This window comes from Parasteatoda tepidariorum, chromosome 4, assembly GCF_043381705.1.
Source record: "Parasteatoda tepidariorum isolate YZ-2023 chromosome 4, CAS_Ptep_4.0, whole genome shotgun sequence".
NCBI classification, from domain to species: domain Eukaryota; kingdom Metazoa; phylum Arthropoda; class Arachnida; order Araneae; family Theridiidae; genus Parasteatoda; species Parasteatoda tepidariorum.
In genome coordinates this window covers 39822380-39847068 of record NC_092207.1, presented here as the reverse complement: position 1 = coordinate 39847068, position 24689 = coordinate 39822380, and the positions used below count along the sequence as shown (strand labels likewise).

Genomic DNA, 24689 nt, shown 5'->3' with positions numbered 1-24689 from the left:
CTCTAACTTGACACTACGATTTATCTATATTTTATACAGATGTTAATACATTAAAATGTTATTAGTGTTGTTTTAAGACCGCGTTTTCAGGGCTCTGTCTTGAAACATATTTAGAGGATTAAGCTGCAATATTTAATATTTTATTATGGTAATTATAAATTGATCTGTGATATTTGAATGATATTCATGACAAACACTTCAAGTGCACAAAATTTCACAAACTTGAAATTGTCTACAGAAAATTCTTTAATAGCAGCACAATTTATCTATATTTTAAATAGTTTTTAAAAATTAAAGTATTATGAGTATTGTTTTAAGATTTCTGTTTAGTTCTCTGTCTCAAATGATATTTAAATTATTAATATTTGATATTTAATATTTAAATATGATATTTTATAATTGATCTGCATTATTTAAATGATTTACATGACAAACACTTCGATGTACCTAAAATTTCTCTAGCTTAGAATTTTCTACATAAAAGGCTCTAATGGAGCAACAGTTTAACTATATTTTATATAGTTGTTAATTAATGATTTGGTTAGATATTATGTGAAAACTCATTTAGGAGATTAAACTGGGATATTTAATATTTGATTATGAATTTTAATAATTGATGTGTGATATTTAAATGATTTGCATACCGAACACTTCTATGTACATTAAATATTTCCAGCTTAGAATTTTCTGCAAAAAATTCTATAATGGCACTACGATTAATCTATATTATTTAATAGTTTTAAGTTGAAATATTATAAATACAGATTTAAGATAGTTTTTTCGGAAATGTGTAAAAAATTACACATAATTTTTTACACAAATTACACATTTTGAATAATTTGTCGTTTAAACGAAAGTGGACAGAGTCTCAAAAATGATTATATATTGTTTTGTGCATGTCACTATACTTAATAATGAGTACATGGAATATTAAAATTCGACTATATCTCTTTCGGAGCTATTTTGGCATATTTTTGCTCTTATTTGGAAAACCCTTTTTTACAGGGTAGATATTTGTTTTGGTGATGTTTTTGTACTACTTTTACATGTGACTAAAACAAAAATAATCAATGAAATTTACTACTATTAATCACTGTCTATTTGAGTCAGAGACATCTGCTGTCAAAAAAAGGCAAAATAAGAAAAAAATTTAAACATCAATAAAGCTATTGCAAGAAAAAAAAAATAATAAATTTTATTTCAGTTCAATCACTAGAGATGCTGATTAATTAGATATCCTATGAAAATTGTAAAAAAAACCATTTTATCTATTAATAAAGGAATAAAATAAGTAATTATTTCTTTACTTTGTTGCAAACAGAAAACAGGACTTCCTAGATTAGAAAAGTAAAAAATTAATTGAGAAAGGCGAAATAATGTTTCGTTTAGATAAAAATATCTCCGTGTGCTTATAAGAAGCAAATAAAGGACTTGTTTCAGAGTTTATTTATAAATATCAAGAGGAAGTAAAAATTATATTAAGAATACAATTTTCACATTTTAGACTTACTATTTCTGGATTCATTCTTATTTTCTTTATCGTCTTGCTCAATATCCTCTAAAAAAGTCATTTTTTTAATGTACAGCATATTATAACTTGAAGCAATTATTTCTAAATTTAGTTCACAGGTCAAATTATCACATTTCAAAATGAACAACAATATGAAATTTAAAAAGAAAGCGAGTTATTTTCAAGCAGTTAGATAAGTATGAACAATGAAAACATTTCTTTGAAAGTCAGTATAACTCATCAACCAATAAAAATCAGAGTTAATATCAAAGAAAACAAAATCAACCATGGAATTAATTGACAACAATCTAACAATAGCTCGTACTATAATTTCCTTAAAATCTATGTTTTTGTTTAGAGTCATATGAAATATATATTTTTATTTATATGTATGTTACTTTCAATTTCACGACGCCCCTGATATATTTTCTTGCCCCCCCCCTACGTTGAGAAACGTTGTCTAGGGTTCAATGATCCTTTGAGAATACATAGCACTGCACAGAGTTCTTAGAGAATTCATATTTTTTAGTTTCTTGTTAATAAAATTGTAAGAAGAAATAATAACTTTTGAACAACTTTCACTACTTGTTAAATTTTTGTTTTTCAAAAAAAATATTATACAAGCTCTGAATTTCCTTTACACGTGTCTGAAATATTGATTACCTGAACTATTAAACGCAATAATTTTAAATAGATTAATATTTGAAGCTTCCTATAAAATAAAAGGTAATAGGTAGAATGATAATTAGGAACAGACTGACTAACAGAACTGCATAATAGCAGAAATATATATATATATTGCTAGCTAATATCCTCAAAAAACTTCTATCAGAGTGTTTTGTTTTGCAAATTGAATTTTAGAGTCAACACGCAACCGTGTAACTATATCTCATACCAGCGAAATTCGATGATTAAAAAAATATAAGTACATAGTCATTTAAATGATTCCCATTTGTGTTTAATATTTATCAACATATATTGGTACATCTTTCTTATTATTACTGATTTGCAATGTATTGTTTCTATTCAAATAACCCTTACAAGCATATTATATTAATATTACATAATGCATGAAGTAAGACAAAGACTTTACACTATAGATCACTTGTCATCTTGGATATAAAATTCCCGCGAATAATTCATGACATGTAAACTTCTTTAATAATTAACTGTTATTTTACTTTGAAAGAAAACAAGTGTTGCCAAGTAATCAATTACTAAATATGTTATGCGGTGGTACGGACTAGATAATAAATAAAATTTTCATTATATGTAATATTTGACACAATAATAAGTTACCTTTTATAAATCTTCAACAGTCTCTCGATTTTAATACATTCTAATATCTATCACTTCTCTAACTAAAACACATTTTCCCGTGTGCTTAAAATTTTTAACAAGCTTCCAACTGAATAAAGTTAAACTTATCATAGACTCAGTTATTGAACCAGTTTAATATAAATTAACAAAACCTAATTTAGGTTTTTCAGAAGTCCATATCTTTAAAAATATCAATCAGTAAATTAATAGTTAAAACACATCTGTGATTGTTCATTACGTGAGCTAAGTATTATATTTAAATATTCTATCATTTTCAAGTTGGAGCACTGTAGAAAATTATGGTATAAAGTACCGGCACTTTGGATTCATCATCCGTAAAATCCATTTTTAACCGTAAAATATTATGTTGTAATTTTTAAAATAATGTTTTTTAATTAGAGTGATTCAATGATTTTACTGTAGTTATAACTGTAAAATAATGATTTTTTGTTCTTAATACATTCCAATAAAAAATTAATTTTACGATAAAAAGCACCGTCACTCAGGGTGTCAATACTTTTGCGTGATTTATAGCTGATAACTAAAGTTATTTAATTCTTGGTCTTTTTGTTATCAAATGAATTATGTATGTAATATAATAAATTCTAAATTTCGGAAGAAAATCTTAGAGAAAAAATGGAAATTGAAATTTTCCCTTTTCTTTTCTAAATCTTGGAGAAAAAATTTTTTTCTCCGTACTCTACGTTTCATTCTAAAACTACTGTCAAATAACCAGCAACAGTCTGTCCATCCAATTAATCGTAAAGTTTAAGGTAAAGAACATTTTAACCTTTACTTTTTTGAAATCGCTTACTACTAGTATGGTTAAAAAAACCATAAATACAAAACTATACTGTTTTTTTTTTTTACCATTTACAACTATCATGGTGTCATAGCCCTAAAAAAGAAATTTAACAAATCTTGCAGCTAGGTTTTTTTGTTTGGTAACGGGCATTGAAGTTAGGTTGTGGTTGAGTTGTGTTTTATCAAATGAACCCAATGGAATGCGGCTTAATTAGTTTATCTGGTTGTTTCCCCTACCATAAGAAATGGAAAATGCTAAACTTATTTTGTGTTAAGCACCCTTATGATGCAGCATCTATCATTATCAGCCTCTATACGTGAGTCTCAGCATCTATGCGTGAATGAAATTACCATATTCTATTAGTCCAGGGTCATAAGTTGGGGAGTGCAGGACACTGGAAACTCTTCATGTGTTAAAGGGAATTGAGTAAATATTGCGGTGTCAACGCTTGGACTCGAACCTACTATCTATCGGTTATGAGATAGACAAATTAGCTTTCTCGGCTATGATACGTACGCAGCCACGATGAGCTAAGTGGATTCAATAGGTGGGTATAGTTAGGGTGATAAGAATCTGGTTTCTGACTGTTTAACAGTATTAGATGAAAGCAGTTAATAAACGGTTTTTTCTGTACAGTCAACAGCTTGAATACTATCTTATTTATGGCTATTTGACTGTTTTATTTAAATAAGGTAAAATAACATTTAAATAAAACGTTATTTAACCATTTTCTTTTTCTGATAAATTTCTAACTATGAAAATGATGACACAAATAACAACATTGATGAATTTCTACTAAAACAAAAGAATGAGATAAAAGAACAGTTCAAATCAACATCCACATGCACTTTATTAAACTAACCTCCCTGCGTAATCCATTCTAAGTAACCACGCAAGTCATCTTCAATTTGTTGCTTTTCCCTCAGTTTGTGAAAATCCCCCCGAGCTTTGGCTTTTTCTCTCTCTTTGGAAAATTCCCTGGAAAAAAATGAATTCGGAAATGAGATACATATCTTGACAAGGACTATTCTTTATCATGCATCATATTATAAACCTGGAGCAAACACGTTACTTCAATTTTAATACTTTGAGTTTTCCATTGAAAATAAGAAGGAATATTTTCAAAACAGTAAATTAAAAGTAGGAATTTTTTTAAATAAAATTAATCATTTTTATGCTTTAAAATAAAACTCTTCTCTAAAAAAAAACCGTTTTTTTTAAACAAATTGTTAAAACATTTTTTTTTTCGGAAATATATTGAACATAAGCCCTGAAATATTTTAAAAAATGTGATAAACATATCTATTTTTTTTTCATTTACAAAATAGAAATTATTTTAAATATCAATTGCATTTTTTCTTTAGATTTTTGATTTTAGTTAATGTATTTTAGTTACAATAAATTGCAGGTACCGTCGGGTTTTCTTCAATACCAAATATAAATTATTTCTCGTAACAAATGAAATTGACGAGGTATTTAATTTTGCATAAAATTTAAATTGCTTTTAAGTAATAAAAACTAACTTAATTATCTAAGATATGCATTTTTTATTCTTCATTTAATAAATACACGTTTATTTTAGTTTTACTTTTTTCCATAATTCATTTTCAAGGCAGTTGGTTTTAATAAAAGCTTTAAAAATCTGAAACTATCAATAATTTTAAACTGAAAACTGATGAATGTTATTAAATTATAGAAATTTCAAAATAAAAACTTTTAAATGATGTAAATAAATGATTATTTTGAAATAAAAAGTTATAAAAATATAAGGATAGTAATTTTGAAATGAAAAAATAATAAATGCTGTTAAGTGATAGTAATTTTGAAATGAAAACTGATAAGTGTTGTTTAAGGATAGCAATTTCAAAATGAACACTTACCCACTGAGTACACCAAGAACAAGGTTGAGCACGAAGAATGAACCAATAATGATTAAACTTATAAAATAAATCCATGGCCATTCATTTCCAACAGAATCATTTATCTGTAAAAAAAGAGTTTTAGATTTTTTTTTCTTTTCTTGAAATCTGATTAAGCTTTAAACATGTTAAAAATAGATCATTTTTATAAATCACACTCACATTATAAAGCACATTGGTCCATCCTTCATTGGTGACACATTGGAAGACAGTCAACATAGCAAGACCGAAATTATCAAAGTTAGTTATTCCGAAATTTGGTCCTTCCCAATATCCCATGCACACTTCACTGCTTGATGAGTTACAGTGGTACCCATTTTCACCACAAGGGTGAGGTTCTTCTAAGGCAAATTCTCCTAAAATATTTAAGAAGATCTAATAGGATCCTCAGAGATTTTAATTAATAAGATTCAAATACAAAAATTTACATTACTACAAGAGTTTACCCTTTGGAATTTAATAAAAAAATCAATTGCAATTTCGAAAAGTTTTTTTTAAAAAACTTTTTCTTTCTGTAGCACAGTTAGTTAATATCAACTTCTTATTTAATCTTAATGTCTTCCTATTCGTAAATTAAACCCTTATAAGCCATTAATGCTCAACATTGAACAGGGGTGACAAATTTGAATTACAACCTAACTTTTTTCGCATGTTTAGACGTTTTTATGTTTCATCGTTAAATGTAAGCATTCTTTAAACCTGATATAAAAATAAATACTTATTACCCGAGTCTTATTTATGTACAGAGAATGGTTTTAATACTGGGGTTATTTTTATCGTTTTTTGCCATTTCTTATGTTATTTTTGAATACACAAGTGAGTTTCGAAGCTAAATTGTATGTTTCCTATAACGTTTCTAAATCTACTATGTCAAAATTTCATCCCTTTCTGTTGATTATTAAAATAATAAATTGAGGAAATGCCTGAAACAGACAAAAAGGAATCATTTTGACACCAAAAAAAGTTCATTTTTTTAAGTCTTATGTCTGTTTTTGATTTTGCAGAACTGCAAACATTATGAAGATGAATTGTAGAACTGAAATTAGCGTCCATCGTGTTAAATAAATGCCACGTGCACCATTTTTTGTGAAATTATGTATCTTAGATACGATTCTCGAAGTGACTACTTCGTTCTTATTGAATTAGAATTTCATTAATAGCGTCTAAAAGAAACCATGTACATGTTGGTTATAAGTGGTTATATTTGTCATAATCCTGGACAAGATAGTATTGTTGGGAGCAGTAATTGTTATGTAAATAATAATGAAAATTTATTCGGTATTATGGCTGTCAAGCCACATAACTTTGATTTCATTTGATATGAAGTCCAAAAAATAATGTTTTTTGAATGCTTTTTTTATTTGTGTAGGTTGAAAAATGGGCAAATGAATTACGATCGGGGAAAAGTATAAAGCTCTAATTATGGAATCACACCGAAACTCCAGGTGCACCGGAATTACTGTCCTACTTCTCAGTAAAACTTGCAGATAAGTGTTTTTCGTAAAAAAAGACCTATATTACAGGAATACTGAATTTGAGTAAAATAAATTTCATTGCCACTTCATTGTCTAGACATACATCTTTTGCATTGCAAAACAAAAACTACGCAGTGCACAGAAAACACCGCAAAGCACAAAATAAAACGAATACTAGCTATGAGAAATGCTAGAAAATGATTTGTCGATGCTTGGTTGTCACTTTTACGTCACTCGTATGTACTGTATATGTCTACTCTAATGCCTAACTAGTTATGAAACTTAGCATTTTAAAACATGTTGTATGCTAATGTATACTATTTCTATTCATGTCGTTTGTTTATTTTCGTATTACCTGCGCTCTTGCGAAATAGTCTCCAATACAATATTACATTATAATGTAATATTGCATTGCAATATATAATCGATGCAATATGTATATAATGTAATATAATATTGTCATAGCGGTAATAAAAAAACGAAAAAAAACTTAGATTTCTAAAAAACTCTTACATATTTTGTATTTTTAACAATATTCATCATGTAAAAAATTATTTACTTTGAAAATTCATCAATTTCTAATAAGGGTCTAATTGACCCTGAATGACGGTTTTAGTTAAGTTTCAAATACAGCTGTTCTAGTGTTAATAAAACCAAATAATTATATGGTTTAGTAAGAATAAATGAGTGATGATTACCAATTAAATATCACTACAGACTCGTAATAAAGTTTCTACAAATACTGTTTGCGTGCAATTAAGCTAAAAAATAATTTTATATGATTGAGATAGCTTGCTGTAATAAAAATACTTTTATGATTTTATTTTGGCAATAATAGTTAAAAATTCTGAATCATTTTTCGAGAAGTTGTTTCTCGTTTGGTATTGCATAGATTTCGATTTCTTTGTTTATTATTTGTATACTATTTGTATACTATTTATGATACCAAAAGATGTACTAAAAATTTATGATGTTTGATGCCGTAAATTTAAATTTAATTCCCAATTTCATACGATGCTCAACAATGATGAATAGCTAAAAAAGGATTTATAATTGGTGATGAATATTGCAGCTTAAACTGATGAGGAACATAAAAACGAGGAAATATTTACGCAGAAACGGATAGTTAAAAGCTAAAATTCATTGTATATTTCTACTTCTAGAGAAGAACATTTCCCCTTATCCCCCCAAAAAGCAAAAAAGTAAAAACTTAAACAATAAAATACATTGTTTTTTAATGTACTCTCTTAGTAGTTTATAATTTTAGTATTTCAACAAAAACAAAGTCTGTTTTCGACTCCTCACTGCTTGTATGATGAGTTATTTCAGATAACAAAGAACTTTCTAACTTATCATTTAAGCAATGAAACCAAACTCTGCGTTTGGCAACCTACTGTTATTCATTGAAAGATGAGTTATTCTAGATTAAATAATTTTCAAAGAATTGTTTTAGTTTATCGTAGCTATAAAACAAAACTCTGCGTGGAAAACTTCACCGTATTTCTTCGCGTGATGTGTTATTCTAGATTGATCATCTTCAAACAACTGTTTTAGTTTATCATTTAAACTACGATTAAAAAAATCTTCGTTCGATATTTCACTGTATTTCTCCGCATGATGAGTTATTCTAGATTAAATATTTCTCAAAATATTGTTTTGGTTTATCGTTTAAACTACGATAAAAAAAATAACTCTGCTTTCGATATTTCACGGTATTTCTTCGTATTTCTTATCATTCTAGATTAAATATTTCTCAAAGAATTGTTTTAGTTTATCATTCGATCCATGAAACAAAACTCCTTGCTCAACACTTCACTGTATTTTTTCGCCTGATAAGTCTTTTCAGATTAAATCATCATGAAAGAACTATCTTAGTTTTCATTTGAGCCTTGAAACGAAACTCTGGGTTTAATACTTAGTTATATTTTTTCCCATGATGAGTTATTTTAGATTAAATCATTCTCCAAAAAAATTGTTTTATCTTATCATTTGATCCATAAAATAAATCTCCTCTTAACTCACTATATTGTGTTGCATGATTATAGTTTAAGTTATTTCCAAAGAAAGTTTTTTCTTTGAAATGAAAAAAAATACAGTGTATTTCTTTTACCTGATGAGTCTATTTAGACTGAATCTTTTTGAAAGAACTATTTTAGCATGTCACTTGAGTCTTGAAACAAAACTTTGTGGTTTAATACTTCATTGTATTTCTTCCCATGAAGAGTTAGTTATTCTATATTAAATCATTTTCAAAGAGCTACTTCAGTTTCGCGTTTGAGCCATGAAAGAAAGCTCTGCGTTCGAAACTTCAAATAAAGTATGGGAAACTTTATTGAAAAATAATTCTTCAGAATGCCAAACTTTACTGCTCTAAGAATTAAAAGGTTTATTTAGCACTTTTGTGTTCACTTTTGAATGACACAAGCAGCACAACGTCTTTTCGCTGACAAAGAAATCTGAGACGTGAGAAGTCTTTTATTCTAATAAATGCCTGAGGGAAAGCCGGAAATAGACGATGATTGAAAGCAGAAACTTTTCCTGGTTTCTGACTCTTGAAGGAGAGATAAGAATTTAAATTTATTGATGCGTTTTTTTAGAGATATTTTTAGAATAAAATTCATGTCATGTCATGCTTATATTTATTGTTCGACAAGTTTAAAACAGAAAAAATATATATTTTTCAAAAAATTACAAACTTTCAAATTCAGCATTTTTTTTTTTAATTCTCGAAACACATCTCCAAAAAAAAATATATTGTGTCAAAAAAAAAAAAATTCAGAAATTGCGAAAACCTATGTACACACATAAATTTCAAGATATATTCACGATTGAGATAATTAAACACATTATGTCACAGAGCATATTGTAATTTTTCGAAATTCTTTTTCGTTTATTTTTTCTTTCGTTCATTTCGTTCTCGTTCGTTTCGTTTTCGTAGTATGTGTCAGAACATAACTGTTATTTTCATATTTATTATCAAAATAAAATGTTTATTTCATTTAATCTTCTCTCAATAAATCTCATTTCGTTAATACAGGCATCTGAAGAGCAGATTTGTTGGCCACTCTTTCTGGGGCACCATTGTAAGCGGGCCAACGTTGCTCTCACAGTAAGGACAGATAGAACATAGAATGAAAGGACAACCATTCCTTGTTTGGGATTCGAACCCAGAACTTTTCTGATGTAAGGTCAGTTCTCTGACCCCTACACCGATCGATCAGCCTCTCAATAAATATAATTATTTATATATGTTTCGCAATGCTAATGCTCAGAGAGAAAATCAAATTATATAAATAGATATTCTTTATTTAACTTTCAACCATAACAGCAAAATTCTAAAATCATGAAAGATTTGTCGCAATGTTTCAGCTTCATAAAATAGTCATGTTTATTTACCACCGTAAACACATTTAAAGTTCTAAATTTTAAAAAGGGGAATAATACTCTTCGCAACCAATAGCAGTTACTAGCCAAACCTTGAACTCCTAATTCAGGCCTGGCAAATGTTTTATAATTTCCATATACCAATACATTCTATAATTTCGCAGCAGCAAATCATGCTCTGTTGAAGCTCACTTACTCTTTTAGTTGCACTTCCCAATCTTTTTTATAAATTAAATATATTTTATGATAAAGATGAAGTTTACCGAAAAGGACTATAAGGTGTGCTTGAAAATAAAATGCGTTAGAACAAAAGTCACCTTTCAAAGAATAAATATGTAATTTTTAACATATAGTCTGCACCCACGCCAGTGTAATTAATTTTTAAAAACGTCCCTTTGCACTTTGAGAAATGGTGGTTTGTAAATAAACGTTTAAACGAGTAAAAGGCGAAAATAATAAATATTTAAATCAAATGAATCTCTGCTTAGAAAAGCACTCTGATAACCATCAAAACCTAATTAAATACCTGAGGAAACGTGAATGGTTTTCTAACAATAGTCTTTTATCTCCACCCTGTTATTTTTCAAACAGGTTTTGATACTTATAGAAGTGAATCGTTAAATTTGTTACTTTCTTTAAATTTGTTACTTTGTTACTCCTATGACTTTATTCAAGACAACGATTATGACAATGGAGGTTCTAATTGATCATCCTATTTTATTGAAATACAAAATTCTACGTATTTTATGGAAAACTTTTGTATCAAATATTGTTTTGCAAAATCTACGTATCTTATGGAAAAGAGAGTTGTTAAATTTGTTACTTTGAAGACTTTATTTATGACAAAGATTACGAAAATGGAGGTTCTAACGGATCATCCTGCATAACAAAATTGCAAACTTCTGCGTATCTTATGGAAAAAGTTTGTATCAAATATTGTTTGGTAAAATCTACGTATCTTATGGAAAAGTGAATCGTTAAATTTGCTACTTTCATTAAATTTGTTACTTTATTACTCCTAAGACTTTATTTATAACAAATGATTATGAAAATGGATCATCCTGTATAACAAAATTGCCAACTTTTACGATCTTAAAAGAAAATTATTTTTGAAATCAAAGTAATAATCCTACCTCTTCAATTCTTCAAAAAATTATTTCATGTTAACAAAAGAAAATAATCATGTGGTCATAAATTTTTTCATGTATGTGTTTAAATATGCTGTGATCAAAATAGTTTTGAAATAAAAGTATACGCCAAGATTAAACTTATTACGAAAATTCCATAATCAACTCAAAAAATGGAAGTGCATTTTCTCAATTACTTTAAAACTAGTAATCTGACCTGGACTTTTAAAGAAATATATGGTTTTTTTCATCTCTTTTTCAAAGTGTATAAAAATTTTAAGTATCTTCTCGTTCACAGTGTTAACTATGGTATTCCATTTAATTTCTAGGACAAGGTTTGGTACTTTTTAGTTAATGTCATGTAAGCCGCCCTCTCCAGTCAGTTTAGTTTTTGAAATAATTCCTAATTTCTTGAAATTACGATACGTACGATAAATGTAAAAACTGTTTATTTTCTGTTAAATAATCAAAATATTTCTTACCTGTTACGTTGTTTATGCATGTTTCGTGCATTTTACCAGAAAATAGTTCTAAACCTATGATGGCATAAATGATTATTACAAAGATGACGAGGAGAGCAATGTGAAGTAAGGGCACCATGGCACGAAGAATAGAATTTAAAACTACTTGTAAACCTAGAGAAAAATAATCAAAATATCTATGATATATCACGTTAGATATGGTTATTATCTAAAACCATTTTGTTTATTAAATGATCATGTATATGCAAGATTAAAATGTTTTTAATGTATGCAATTGATTAAAAAATATAAATATTATGAAAGAGAATATCATTTATATTTTATGAAACACACTTTTTTATTTTTTGTACAAAAAGTACATTAGATAGGTTTTTAGATGTTAATTACAATAATCTGCTCAAACTAATTTAGGCAGAATTATTTGTGACAGGGATTGTGGTATTTTATGCTTAGGAAAGTTGCCTAAATCATACCACCTTTGATTTCTAAAAAAAATATTAAGGGCAGAATGCCCTAGCAGATAAATAAGAAAGCTTTTTTTCATATGGTGATCCAGGCAGAAGAATTGAGTCGTTGTGTATACGCATTAAGTTTATCAGTTTTATAAGTTTTCAATGTAATTTTTGAACTAATTGTGTAAAGGTAGTATATAACAGATCTAATGTAATGTGCAAAATTATTAAATGCATCAGATAATTGTTATACAACTTATTCTGGTATGTTCTACTTGTTTATTCGGTAACTAACTATTTTTAAGGCCAGTATTAATGCCTTGATTAAAAAGTGACGTAGTAACCTAAATTGTACATTTTGAGGGCTACTAAATCGTACAGGTACGATTTTGGGGCCTATTCCAAGATCCACATCTGCCGCATAAGTTTAATATATCTTAATCAGTTTAATTTATTCCAATAATTTCTTTAACAATAAAAAAAATTCACACGATTTGTAGACGATTGAAATTCACGAAATCAAATAGAACTTTCAATTATTCACTTAATGTCATGCAGATTTGCTACCTGTTCCCGTATAATGAAAGTTCTACTTCTTTTAGATGGTTTTTCGACGAATGTTGGTTAGGAATGTTGTATTAATTCTTTGAAGTTGGTTAGGAATGTTGTATTAATTGCGTTGCAGCTACCAGAACAAGCGACGCATCTGCTCCAACCATTGGACAGGTCACTTTTCAAGCCCTTTAAACTGTATTTAAGCAGTAGAAAAGTGGTTGTGAAGCTATCCTGGTCTGATTATTACACAGAACCAAGAGTCGAATCTAGTGACCGAGTCTTACAATAGGACAACAACAATTCAACAATTGAAAATTCTTATCAAGAATTAAATGTTTAGTTGTGTAACCCTTTGATTCATCAGTTTTTAATGAAACTGATTTTTCACCAGCTGAAATAGTAATCATGGAGACGAATCAATTGGATCCAAGTGATTGCCTCTTCGTGAAGCAAGTAATCATGAGTCTGTTAAGGATTTAACATACAAATATGCTTCAGTGATTTTCTCTGTGCCAAAGGTTTAAATAAAATCAATTGTCATGTTTCCAATACCCAAGAAAAAAAAGTTGCTTCGAAATCACTAAGAACTGCAGTTTTAACAAGCAGCTCTTTTAAAAATAAACTTGAACTAACGATTGAACTTAAACTCCCCAAAGAAAAAGCTAAAGAGCTTGAGAGGAATATAAAATTGAAGAAGTCAGATCAAAAACTCACAAATTCAGTCTTAAAAAATTGTAAAGCAGTAAACTAAATCTAAGAAAATAGCTCTTCGAAGCAAGGAAACGAAGCAAGTTAAATGTATTTAAATAAATAATCTTAAGAAATTGAAGCAGTGAGATACCCTTTTATTTAAAAAAAAAACTTCATTGACTTCAAAATATACAAATAAAATTATCGACATCCTTCAAGAGCTCAAAAATAGGCACCTATTCTCCAGAGCTGACGAATGGTTTGCTTTGTGTATTAGACTCATCTAGTTGAAAATATGGTGCAATGTTTGCAATGTATAACTTGGGTTAGTGAAAAATGTGCCTGCCAAAATGTGAAAAAAAGGTATGCATGTTGTACTTAAAACGTAACTGAACCAAAAGCCAATTCAACAGTGAATTACCTAATGATTTCCTTTGTAAGTGTTCGCTTTTATAATTAATTACGTTTTTAATTTCATGTAAAAATCATAATTTACCTTTCTAGAAGAAAACAATCATGTTTTATGATAACTTTTTTGACTTATAATGCCATTTACTGAACTCGTAGCTCACCAGAAAATGTAGTACAGCATTTAACATTAAAATAATAAACACTTGTTTTGTATTACTTATTCTCTAGTTATTTGTTTAGTTACTCTTGCTCAAATTTTATGGGTCGGTACGATTCAGGAAACAATAAATTTTTGGCACTTTCTGCAAAACTATTTTTACCAAAAAAATAATAAAAATAACTGAATAACTATATTTTCAATCAAAATATTTCAAATGTAATTGCCAGTAATTTGAGACTGATGAAAATTAATATGTGAAAAATGGTACGATTTAGATAACTCTCCTCTAAGTAAAACATTTTTTTATTCGGATTAAGAAACTGTTGTTTTAAGTAAATACTACATCTGTACCGAAATGTTTGCCTGATTAAAAAATTTTATTTTACTTATCAAAATATAAAACCTATACTCTATTTTTAAGATAAGTAATTTTTAGATTAGTAATTTTAAAATATTTGTAAATTATACTTATCCATCTATTTTCCGTTCGCAATTCTGTAAACAATCATTAAAACACAAAAATCGTCATGACTAAGTTATTTTATCTGCTATTATTATACATTTTATGCGCTATTACCAAATTTTTCATTTTTTAATGTACTTATACACAATAAACCACTGATCACCAAACCATCGATTACGAGCTACTAGCAGCTTGTTGGGATATATTCTGTAGATCGAGTTAACACTTTATTGGACTAAACATATTAATATATGTTTATAGACAATTAACCAAGTGTGAATATTGTAAAAATTTTTTTTGTTATTTTGGTTAGTAGCCCACAATAAGATTTAAAAACTGTACAATAATTCATTTTTCATAAATTTGCTGACCATTTCTCTAAACTATGATACGCATTTATAAACTAGGAATTTGAAAGCACGAAGCTAAATAAACTTTTACAAAAATTTACAGAAAAGAGTATTTATTGCCTAATTTCTTTAATTATAAAAATGATCTTAGTCAATTCGATTAGTAGCCAATTAGTAAATAGTAATATATAATTTGTTAATTAGAACTCTGCTAATTCTCATGCATTGTTAACAGTGTTATTAATTTGCGTATGTTTAAATCATTGTGAATAATATTGTAAATCGACAAATATAACGGTAAAAAAATAAAACCCAACTATCATTTCGATGCATAGGAAATAAAAATGTTCTCTTATGATATTTGGCGTATTATTCTTTCAACATAATAGCGGCTTCTGGGTATATCTGAGACCTGGGCTTATGTGTATGAGGATCTTTTTTGTAGGTTCTTTTACATTATTTGAGAATGGAAGCAATATATGATTGGAAACTGATAGCTATGCAATATGTAGATATTTTCCGGAAGGATTTCGAATATCATAAAAATGGAAAATTCATGACATTCTCTTCGATCGGTTCATTAAAATATCTTCAATATATATTTTTGTGTCTGATTTTTATAAAAATATTAATACAAGAATCAATAAAACATAAGTTTGTTATATTCCCAAGTTTTCAATGATTTATAGGAAACAATTTCTGAAATTTGATTGGCAATACATAAATTTGATTATAATTCAAAGAGCATGTTACGCAAAAGAATTATAGTATAAAATTGATTTTTAATGTATGCAAATTCGTGATTAAATCTTATATAAATCTATCAACACAGCTGCTGCTTAATTTTACAAATCCATTAAAAATTCGAAATAAATTAAAAAATTTTACCTATTTTCCCATAAATCTCATGTAATATATAATTGCGTGTTTTTTAAGGCATCGGGTAAAATATAGTCAAATATCAATTGGCATTGGTAATTGACTTTCAATTGGTATTTGTTCTGAAGTAATTTTGAATATTTCTTTCACGTGATTATAAAATGTTAAATTACCGAAAATTTAATTTTAACCACTTAAAAAAGATTTTTAACATGATTAGAATAGCAGAAAATATAAATTTTGTGTTAAAGTGTTCGTATTAAAGTATGTCATAACTGAAATGCGTAATAAATATGTAATAAATTTTGAAGTATGTAATAAATGTTCAAGCGTGTAATGGAATAAGTCTATATTTTATACGAAATGATAGCATTGCCTAAAGACGCATAAAATACTTTAACAATATATTTTTTACGAACAAAAGGGGTAATTGATTATATTAAAAAACACACATATTTTACTTACCATAAATTCAAATTTTTTCAGACGATATAATTAATTTAAAACAAGATTCTTGAAATGAAAACATAATATGCTTTAAGAAAATTGTCGAAGATGTTTTTATAAATGAAAAGAGGCTTATAATACAACCTTAATTATTAAAAGTAAAAATAGGATTTCTTACTTGGGACGCCAGAAACTAATTTAAGAGGTCGTAAAACACGAAATGCACGTAAGGCTTTCACATCAAAACCCTCTTTCATCAAGGCTGAAAGAGCTGTACTTATAATACTAAAAAGGAAGAAAAAGAAAGTAAGTCAAAAATGATATTTTTATGTCCAGATTTTATGCAAACAACATAGATAAAACTAATAGTTTCGTCCTTATAATAGTTAAACGGAAATAATTTACGTAACTAAAAGCGAGAGATATCAACCGTTTAATTTTTAATTAAAATTTTAAGTGAAAGTGTAACTAACTATTTTTGTTATTAACTACGATGCAATTTAAAGAATTATGTAATGCAGTATTGCAAATTTAAAGTCTTAATTTAGAAATTAAGAAAAAGAATTTTTGTTTAATAATTTAAGTTTTAATATGAATTGTAGTCATAGTAAAAAATGTCGAATAATGTTTTTATTTATTAATTTTTATCTGGTAATCGTTTTTCCTTACACACAGACTTACTATATTTTGAACTCCAATAGAAATATTGCACGTTAAGTGATTATACATTCATTTGTCTTCAAATAGAATAACGTTTAAAATATTTAATCTTATGATTAAGTATATAATAATTAAATATATAATAATTAAATATATAATAATTAACTGCATAATAAGTAAATATATAATTATAAAACATATAATAAGTTGTCGGAATACGATAAAATACATGTACATTTACAATATTTACTATTTTTACACATGCTGCGATAATAATAAATAACGTAGAAACATGTACTGCAATATGTAAATTAGTCTTGGGTTATCGTATTAAAATTGGTGCTTAGTAACTATTCGGAAAATTGAATCGGAATTTAACTTGATACAAACTAATCTAACTTGCAATTTAATCACCATTTCTTCCATAATTTGCAAGAGCTGCCAATATGGGACCATTTCATAAATATTTTAATTGATTGAAAACACCCGAAACAGTAGTTTCATATCAATCTCAAACAGGAGTTTCAATCTCACACACTAAGTATTCAAAAACAAAAATTAGGGTTGTTAGTACCTACTAGGTGTTCCAAAAATGAACTACAATTTGAATAATTAATTAAAGGGAATGAATATAAATGATTAAATAATTAAATGTTAACCGCGTTCCAATTTAGAAACCAAATAATTTATTTTCACTAAGTTTCAAAACTAATTATAAAGTTCATTACAAGATCGTGCTCCAAAATAAGACCAAAAAACCATACAAATATCAAATAATACGGAAGTAATAACGTATTTCATCTAATATAAATATAATGAATAAATAATTTAAATTTAATAAAAATAAATTTGAAACTAATTCTAAAATAATTAGAAAGCGTCTCCAAAGCAGAAATCAGCAAATCTTATATTTCTCTAATATTACACTTCCCTTCAATTAATTTCTTAAATCATCGATCATTCTTGGTCACCCGAAAAGTTTGTCATTAAAAAGAGAAGGAAAATAAAACGAAAAAAGTAAAAAATGGAAGAAAGCCACAATATTGTTTTGTAATCATAAATGTCATGTTTACTGATTATAGGTAAAACAAAACATTTGAGCAACTGCGCATTATAGAAAAGAAAAACATTACAGAATAACTAAGCATTAGATTTTTTAAATATAAAATTTATAAAAAAAGAAATAAAAAATTATGATCTCCTCTGATAGAACAATGTTGAAAATTGAATATATTGCACAAGATAAATATCTCAGCTGTTGCTTGTTTAATTTTATGAAATTTTTCTAATTAACGTAGTTTTTTTATTTATTTTATTTTTCTGAATATGTTTATACATAGTGAAATTCTGTGATATTGTTCTGCAAATTGTATTTGATATATTATTCAAGAAAAGCTGGAATTTTAAAAGAAATAAACGAGGTTTTAATTTCCTTTTGTACCGTTCAGCTGATATAAACTATCAGCATTATAAAGTTTTGGTAAAATATTAAGTGAAAATGTGGAAAATAAACTGCAAAAATAAGGCAGTTTAAAATTTTTCATTTTCTTACAAGTAATGTAAGATTAAAATTGCAGATACTATACAATTGAAATTTTTAAAAAAATTTCAAATATGATAGAATTTTTTAAACACAAGTGTTTTTCCATGCACTTTATAAAGTAATATATCATAAAACAATATATTTTTTTTCGAATTCATTCTAAAGTATTTCATGTTTTTATTACATTTTTATTGATTTTTCACGCATTAATAATTTTTTTATAAATATTTAAATACGATGGACTCACGAAAAATAAGCAAACCGCAAATAAAACTCATAACACAATTTTAACTTTTTACTTTTTAAAAAGAAGAAAATTCAACTTAAGTTTTATTTTTTCAGGCAATCAACACTTTCTTTGCTGTAACTTATACCTAAGGAAGTCCAATTTTACTTGCACGCACAGTTTTGAATTTATGAGAAATATTTTTCCTGTTTCATTTTCTTTTGACACATCAACGGAGAAAAAAAAATGGCATGCAATATGGAAATGTTTCTGAAACGGATATTTTAGATATTTTTGGCTGGTTTTCAACAACCAAACCGAGAAAAGATAGAAAAACTTCGCAGAATTAAAAGAAATATATCAACACACGTCTGTATTTGAACGTTTTGCAAATTCCTAGATTTTATAGGTTAGCACGTTGTTTGTTAGACTTGCGTGTTTAAAATATTTAACCTCAAGAAATTTCATTTTTTGTATCTCAATTTTGTTGAATTAAACTAAAATGCTGAAGATTTGAATCATCGTTTATTTCTGTAATTTTCCTTGTTTAAAAAATTAAGAAAAATATAGAGCTATTAGAACGTAAAAGAATAAAAATCTCGGAATAAAAGAAGCTTTAAAATCAAAATAAAAAAAATTACTAAATAAAATTTTTTGTCAGAAACATGTCTAAAAATAGATTAAACTACAGTTTTTGTAATTATTAAAGTATTTTTAGTGCATAAAAACCATGCAACTATTTTAAATTAATTAAGGTTTTAAAAGAATTAAGACAGACCAGGAATACGAATGATTTAGTTTACTTATGTCCTCTTAGAAACCAGCAACCAATTAATTTATTGATGTGATGAATTGTTTTATAATTTACGTATTCTATTTAAAGCTATTTATCTGCAAAGTAATATATTTCTTTGATATTGAAATCTGAAGTGGTAATCACAGCATCGAATTTAATTTGCAGTTTAAGTTTTTGATCCAGCAATATTGACTTTTCGCATTTACATAATAATTGCATTACTACATACTACTATGAACATTCTAAAGGTACATTTTCTTTTTACACCTTTTGGCGTATTTTGAGCAATACCTGTATTGTCTCATGCTACAAAGAACTTTCTAAATGTAGCTTTTCAATTCCCACCTTTTGGTGCATTTACATAATAATTGTATTACCGTATACTAAAAACAATTTTCCAATCGTGCTTTTCATTTTGCACCTTTTGGAGCATTTACTTGTATTCCCTTATACTACAAAACTTTTTGAACATAAATTTTTATTCTATAACTCGCTGTTAGCTTTGCATAATAAATTTTGTTCTGAAATTAATTATTTATTAAGAAACAATCACGATAAATGTATCCCCTTAAGCAAATAATAGTTTAAAGTAAATTCTTCTGTAACAGACAGTTGGAGACTAAAAAGATTTTGGAGGTAAAGACTCTCCAATATCATAGTAAAGTGTAGTTAAAAGCAAACCCCTGCAGTAACAGACAGTTGGAGGCTAAAAAGGTTTTGGAGGTAAACGCTCTTCAATACAGTAGTAAAGACTAGTTAAAAGGAAATCCCTCCTGTAACAGACAGTTGGAGGCTAAAAAGGTTTTGGAGGTAAAGACTCTCCAATATCGTAGTAAAGACTAGTTAAAAGCAAATCCCTCCTGCAACAGTTAGTTGGAGGCTAAAATGGTTTTAGAGGTAAAGACTCTCCAATATCGTAGTAAAGAGTAGTTAAAAGCAAATCCCTCCTGTAACATACAGTTGGAGGCTAAAAAGGTTTTGGAGGTAAACGCTCTTCAATATCTAGACGCTCTTCAAGACTAGTTAAAAGGAAATCTCTCCTGTAACAGACAGTTGGAGGCTAAAATGGTTTTGGAGGTAAAGAGTCTCCAATATCGTAGTAAAGAGTAGTTAAAAGCAAATCCCTCCTGTAACAGACAGTTGGAGGCTAAAAAGGTTTTGGAGGTAAACGCTCTTCAATATCTAGACGCTCTTCAAGACTAGTTAAAAGGAAATCTCTCCTGTAACAAACAGTTGGAGGCTAAAAAGGTTTTGGAGGTAAAGGATCTCCAATATCATGCCCAAGTGCGTGATGGTTGCAGTGAGGTCAATATTTTGCAATGATTACCTTTACTTCTGAGGCAAGCTAGTACCTATGAATATGAAGCTATGTGACCTTGAAATTGCAGAGATTGAACCACAGACCTTAAAAATGACAGCTCACTGCAACTGCATTAACCACTGTCCCATTCTGGTTCAGTGGACAATCCCTCCAATTAAGTAGTTTTCATCGATAGTTATTTTTTGAAAAATGGAAGCTTTTTGATACCAAAACTAAAATTAAGAAAATAAATTTGGGTAACGTATTTATATTTTTGATAAAATAATTTAAGTAATCTAAATAGTTTCAACTTTCAGAATTCTTTTTTTTTATTTTTCTTAATTAAAAATAATATAGGATTCTTTACAATGTTACAATACTTTATATGAGAAATTCGCATATTTCATACATTTTCCATAGATTAAACCGGCTAACATTTTTTTTTTTGTTTTCTGTTACATGAGATTATTTTTAACAGATCTTAAATACTTTCGCATCGCTAATTTCACATCTGCAATCAATTTCTCTTTCCAAGCTACAGTTCTTTTAAAACACATTTTTAGTATATTTTTATTCAAAATGTACAATTTTATAAACATTATGCATAATATAGAGTTAAGGCTCATCATCCGGATTGAAATTGCAAAGAAATCCATGTCTGGAAGTGCTGTCATACGCCACTAGGGACGCTTCTCTATTACGAACAGTTTCTTCTTGTGCTTTTGAACACATCATAATAGGTAAGCGCTCCGAGCCACATACGAAGATATTTCTAGGCATGGATGCCTATGCATTTTAAAACCTGATGAAAAGCCCTAACTCCCATTAGAAGTTTATCGCAACATTTATGCTATCTCTGTTATATTTAACGTTCTTAAACTTGCACAGTTCGACAAAAAATTGACTAAAAATGTCATTTAAAAAATCTGTAGCATCAGGAGCAAAGCTTATATCAAATTTGAAATTCAACAACTGAATTAAGTAAGGTCAAGTATTTGTATAAATAAAACAAAATTTTATTTTTATCAGTGTTATTATATCTGTAGCCCAGCTAAATGCATTGTATTTCGTGAAAAAAGTACTTAATTTTTCGTGTAAAAAAATACATAGTTTTTTTTAAATAATACTAAATTATTAACATGATCATACTAATGGCAACATTCTTTTATGAATGCAAAAAAAAGAAAAGAAAAACTTTTTTTCTAATGCTTGCAATAATTTCAATAATTGTTCTCGTAATGGCTACAGACATTTCCACACATTATTTTATTCCTTGTAATAAAATGCTTTTGTGAATGCATCTATATGACGGATGAAGTATTTTCAAAATAGAATTCACAAGTCACTTTAACACATAGCTTTACAACAAAGGATCAAATTTAAATCTGAAACGTTTTCAAACTTATCATTTTTATTATTATTGCAAAAAGAAGCAAAAACAGATTCAGCCCTGCAGCAACACAAATTAATTCCAGGCCTAAGTAAATATTGAACCAGTTTCCAATTAATTTTGTTAGGCAAACAACGAAAAATTACACTTCCAAAACACAACATTTATTCAAGTTTCAGCATAACTCATCAAACATTCCATCGATGATTCTCCAAACAATGGTCACGTTTTTCGAATCTAATACCCAAGAGTCTGAGCAATATTTTATTCCAAAAAATATTCGAATGGGATGTTTTTGAGAAGAATAAGGAGAGAAAAAAAAAGAAATATCGATGAACAAATGTTCTTTTGTGAAAACAGAGATTAGAGAAAATAAAATCGATAGAATGTATCTCCAAAACTTCCCATTCGATTAAAAGATCCTAAAGTTGAGTCAAGGGAAAGTCTATTGATAAGAACTTTAAGGATGATCGTCGTTCTAGAAGATCATATATCTAGCTGACAAAGTTTCTTGATCATTTCTGATAATCGATGACTTTATGATTCCGCAGGGTTTTTATCGTACTCGACAACGACTTGCTGGGTCTTATCTGAAAATAAGAAGCGAAAAGCAATTTTGATTCTTCTTATTTCCTTTTATTTACTTATTTTTTTTTAAGAAAAGAGATTAATAGGGGATGCTTTTTGTTTTTGAAAAGATTTTGTTTTCAGATTTTGAATTAGAGTGCTTTAAAACGTTGCAGTTTCGAGTTTTCAATTAATAGACAGTAATTAATGTCGCTTAACTTAATTAAAGGATGTCCACCGAAGTTCTAAATTGGGTAGATCGTAAAATTAATAACACTTAATTTAGAAAAACAACATCAGCAATAGTATACAATTAACAAGCAGACAAAACATAACATCTTACATCCAAATCTCATACGTAAAAGCCAATTAATATAAAGGTATTTGGGGGAGGTTATCCAATGGATGCGCGCATGCGCTATCATCAAAGTTTCAGTTCGTATTTCTAAAGTTTCAGTTCGGATTTTAACTTACCGCAATTAAAATATTCAAAATAATCAATTATTACTATTTTACTTAAATCTGAATTATGTTGAATTTAAGAATTATTATTACGAAATATTTCAGTAAATAATTTTAAAGATCGTAAGATAGAGTCAAGAGAAAGTCTACTGTTAAGAACAATAAGGATAATTATCATTCTAAAAGATCTGATGGAGTGCTATCATTTCTGATAATAAAGCTCTGTGGAATTATCTGATAGCTTGAGATTCCTGAGGGATTTCATAATCTTGGAAACGATCTGCTTGGTCTTATATGAAAATTAGAATTTATTCATCTTATTTTTTCCACGTTAATAAAGATTAATTTTAGATTCTTCTGATTTGAGTTTCAGATTTTAAATGAAAACAGACCAATTTTAATTGTCGCAGTTTACTGTATTAGTGAGCACTGATTAAAAATTTTAAGCATTTAATTTCTTTTAATTATTGAAAATCGTTTTAGCAATTGATGGGTGTATTTTAGAATTAATTATTGTATCAAATTTTTTTTTCTTCTAAAATTTGAATTAAGATTAATTTAAGAAGAAATATGTTATAGAATATCTTAATAAATGCTTTTTATGATCCTAAAATAGAGTCCAGAAAAAATCTACAGATAAGAACTAACTGGATTATTATCGTTCTAAAAAATCAGCTAACTAGCAGACGGAGTTCTATGGTCATTTTTGGCAATAAAGCTCTGCAGAATCATCTAATATCTTATGATTCCATAGAACTCTCATCGATTCTGAAATTATCTGCTTAGCCTTATCTGAAAGCGAAACAGCATTTTAATTCTTCGTATTTTTTCCTTGGAATGAAAATGAAAATTAAATTCATTGGTTTTCTATTTTAAATTTCACATTTTGAGTAAAGACTTGAATGAAAATGTCTACTGTAATTAATTAATATTGTACTATATTAATTAATTACAGTAAAAAATCATAAACATTTAATTTATATTAATTATTGGATTGAGCTTCAACCGCTGATTGATATGTTTTAAAGGGATATTTTTATATAAGCAATCGGAAAGTAATTTTAATTAGACATTGTTGCTTTTTGAGTAAGAAAACTAAAATGATCACATGCTTATAATTTTTAAAAGTTTATTTGGGTAGTATTTTTAAGTCTGCTTTGCTAGTGAGAAAGAGAAAACTTATTTAAAATTGTGAGTTTTAAAAAAATACTCGCATTAGGTATTTTCTATTTGAATCAATTTATAATAAGTACGTTATTACTCAAATTTATTCTTTTGAAAGAAAATAACTATTACTCTATAATTTTTTCTTCGCT

General features: G+C 27.6%; 1 protein-coding gene across 1 annotated transcript in view; it reads right to left on the bottom strand.

Annotated features, from left to right (window-relative positions):
- LOC107444401 (muscle calcium channel subunit alpha-1) overlaps positions 1 to 24689 on the bottom strand; it is a 223473-nt gene that overhangs the window by 73835 nt on the left and 124949 nt on the right. Inside the window, exons 5-10 of the mRNA XM_043039109.2 lie at positions 16608 to 16714; positions 12023 to 12175; positions 5717 to 5910; positions 5516 to 5619; positions 4498 to 4613; positions 1511 to 1558 (exon numbers count right to left, since the gene is read on the bottom strand). Coding sequence (XP_042895043.2) covers positions 1511 to 1558; positions 4498 to 4613; positions 5516 to 5619; positions 5717 to 5910; positions 12023 to 12175; positions 16608 to 16714 — 722 coding nt within the window. The remainder of the gene's footprint in view (positions 1 to 1510; positions 1559 to 4497; positions 4614 to 5515; positions 5620 to 5716; positions 5911 to 12022; positions 12176 to 16607; positions 16715 to 24689) is intronic.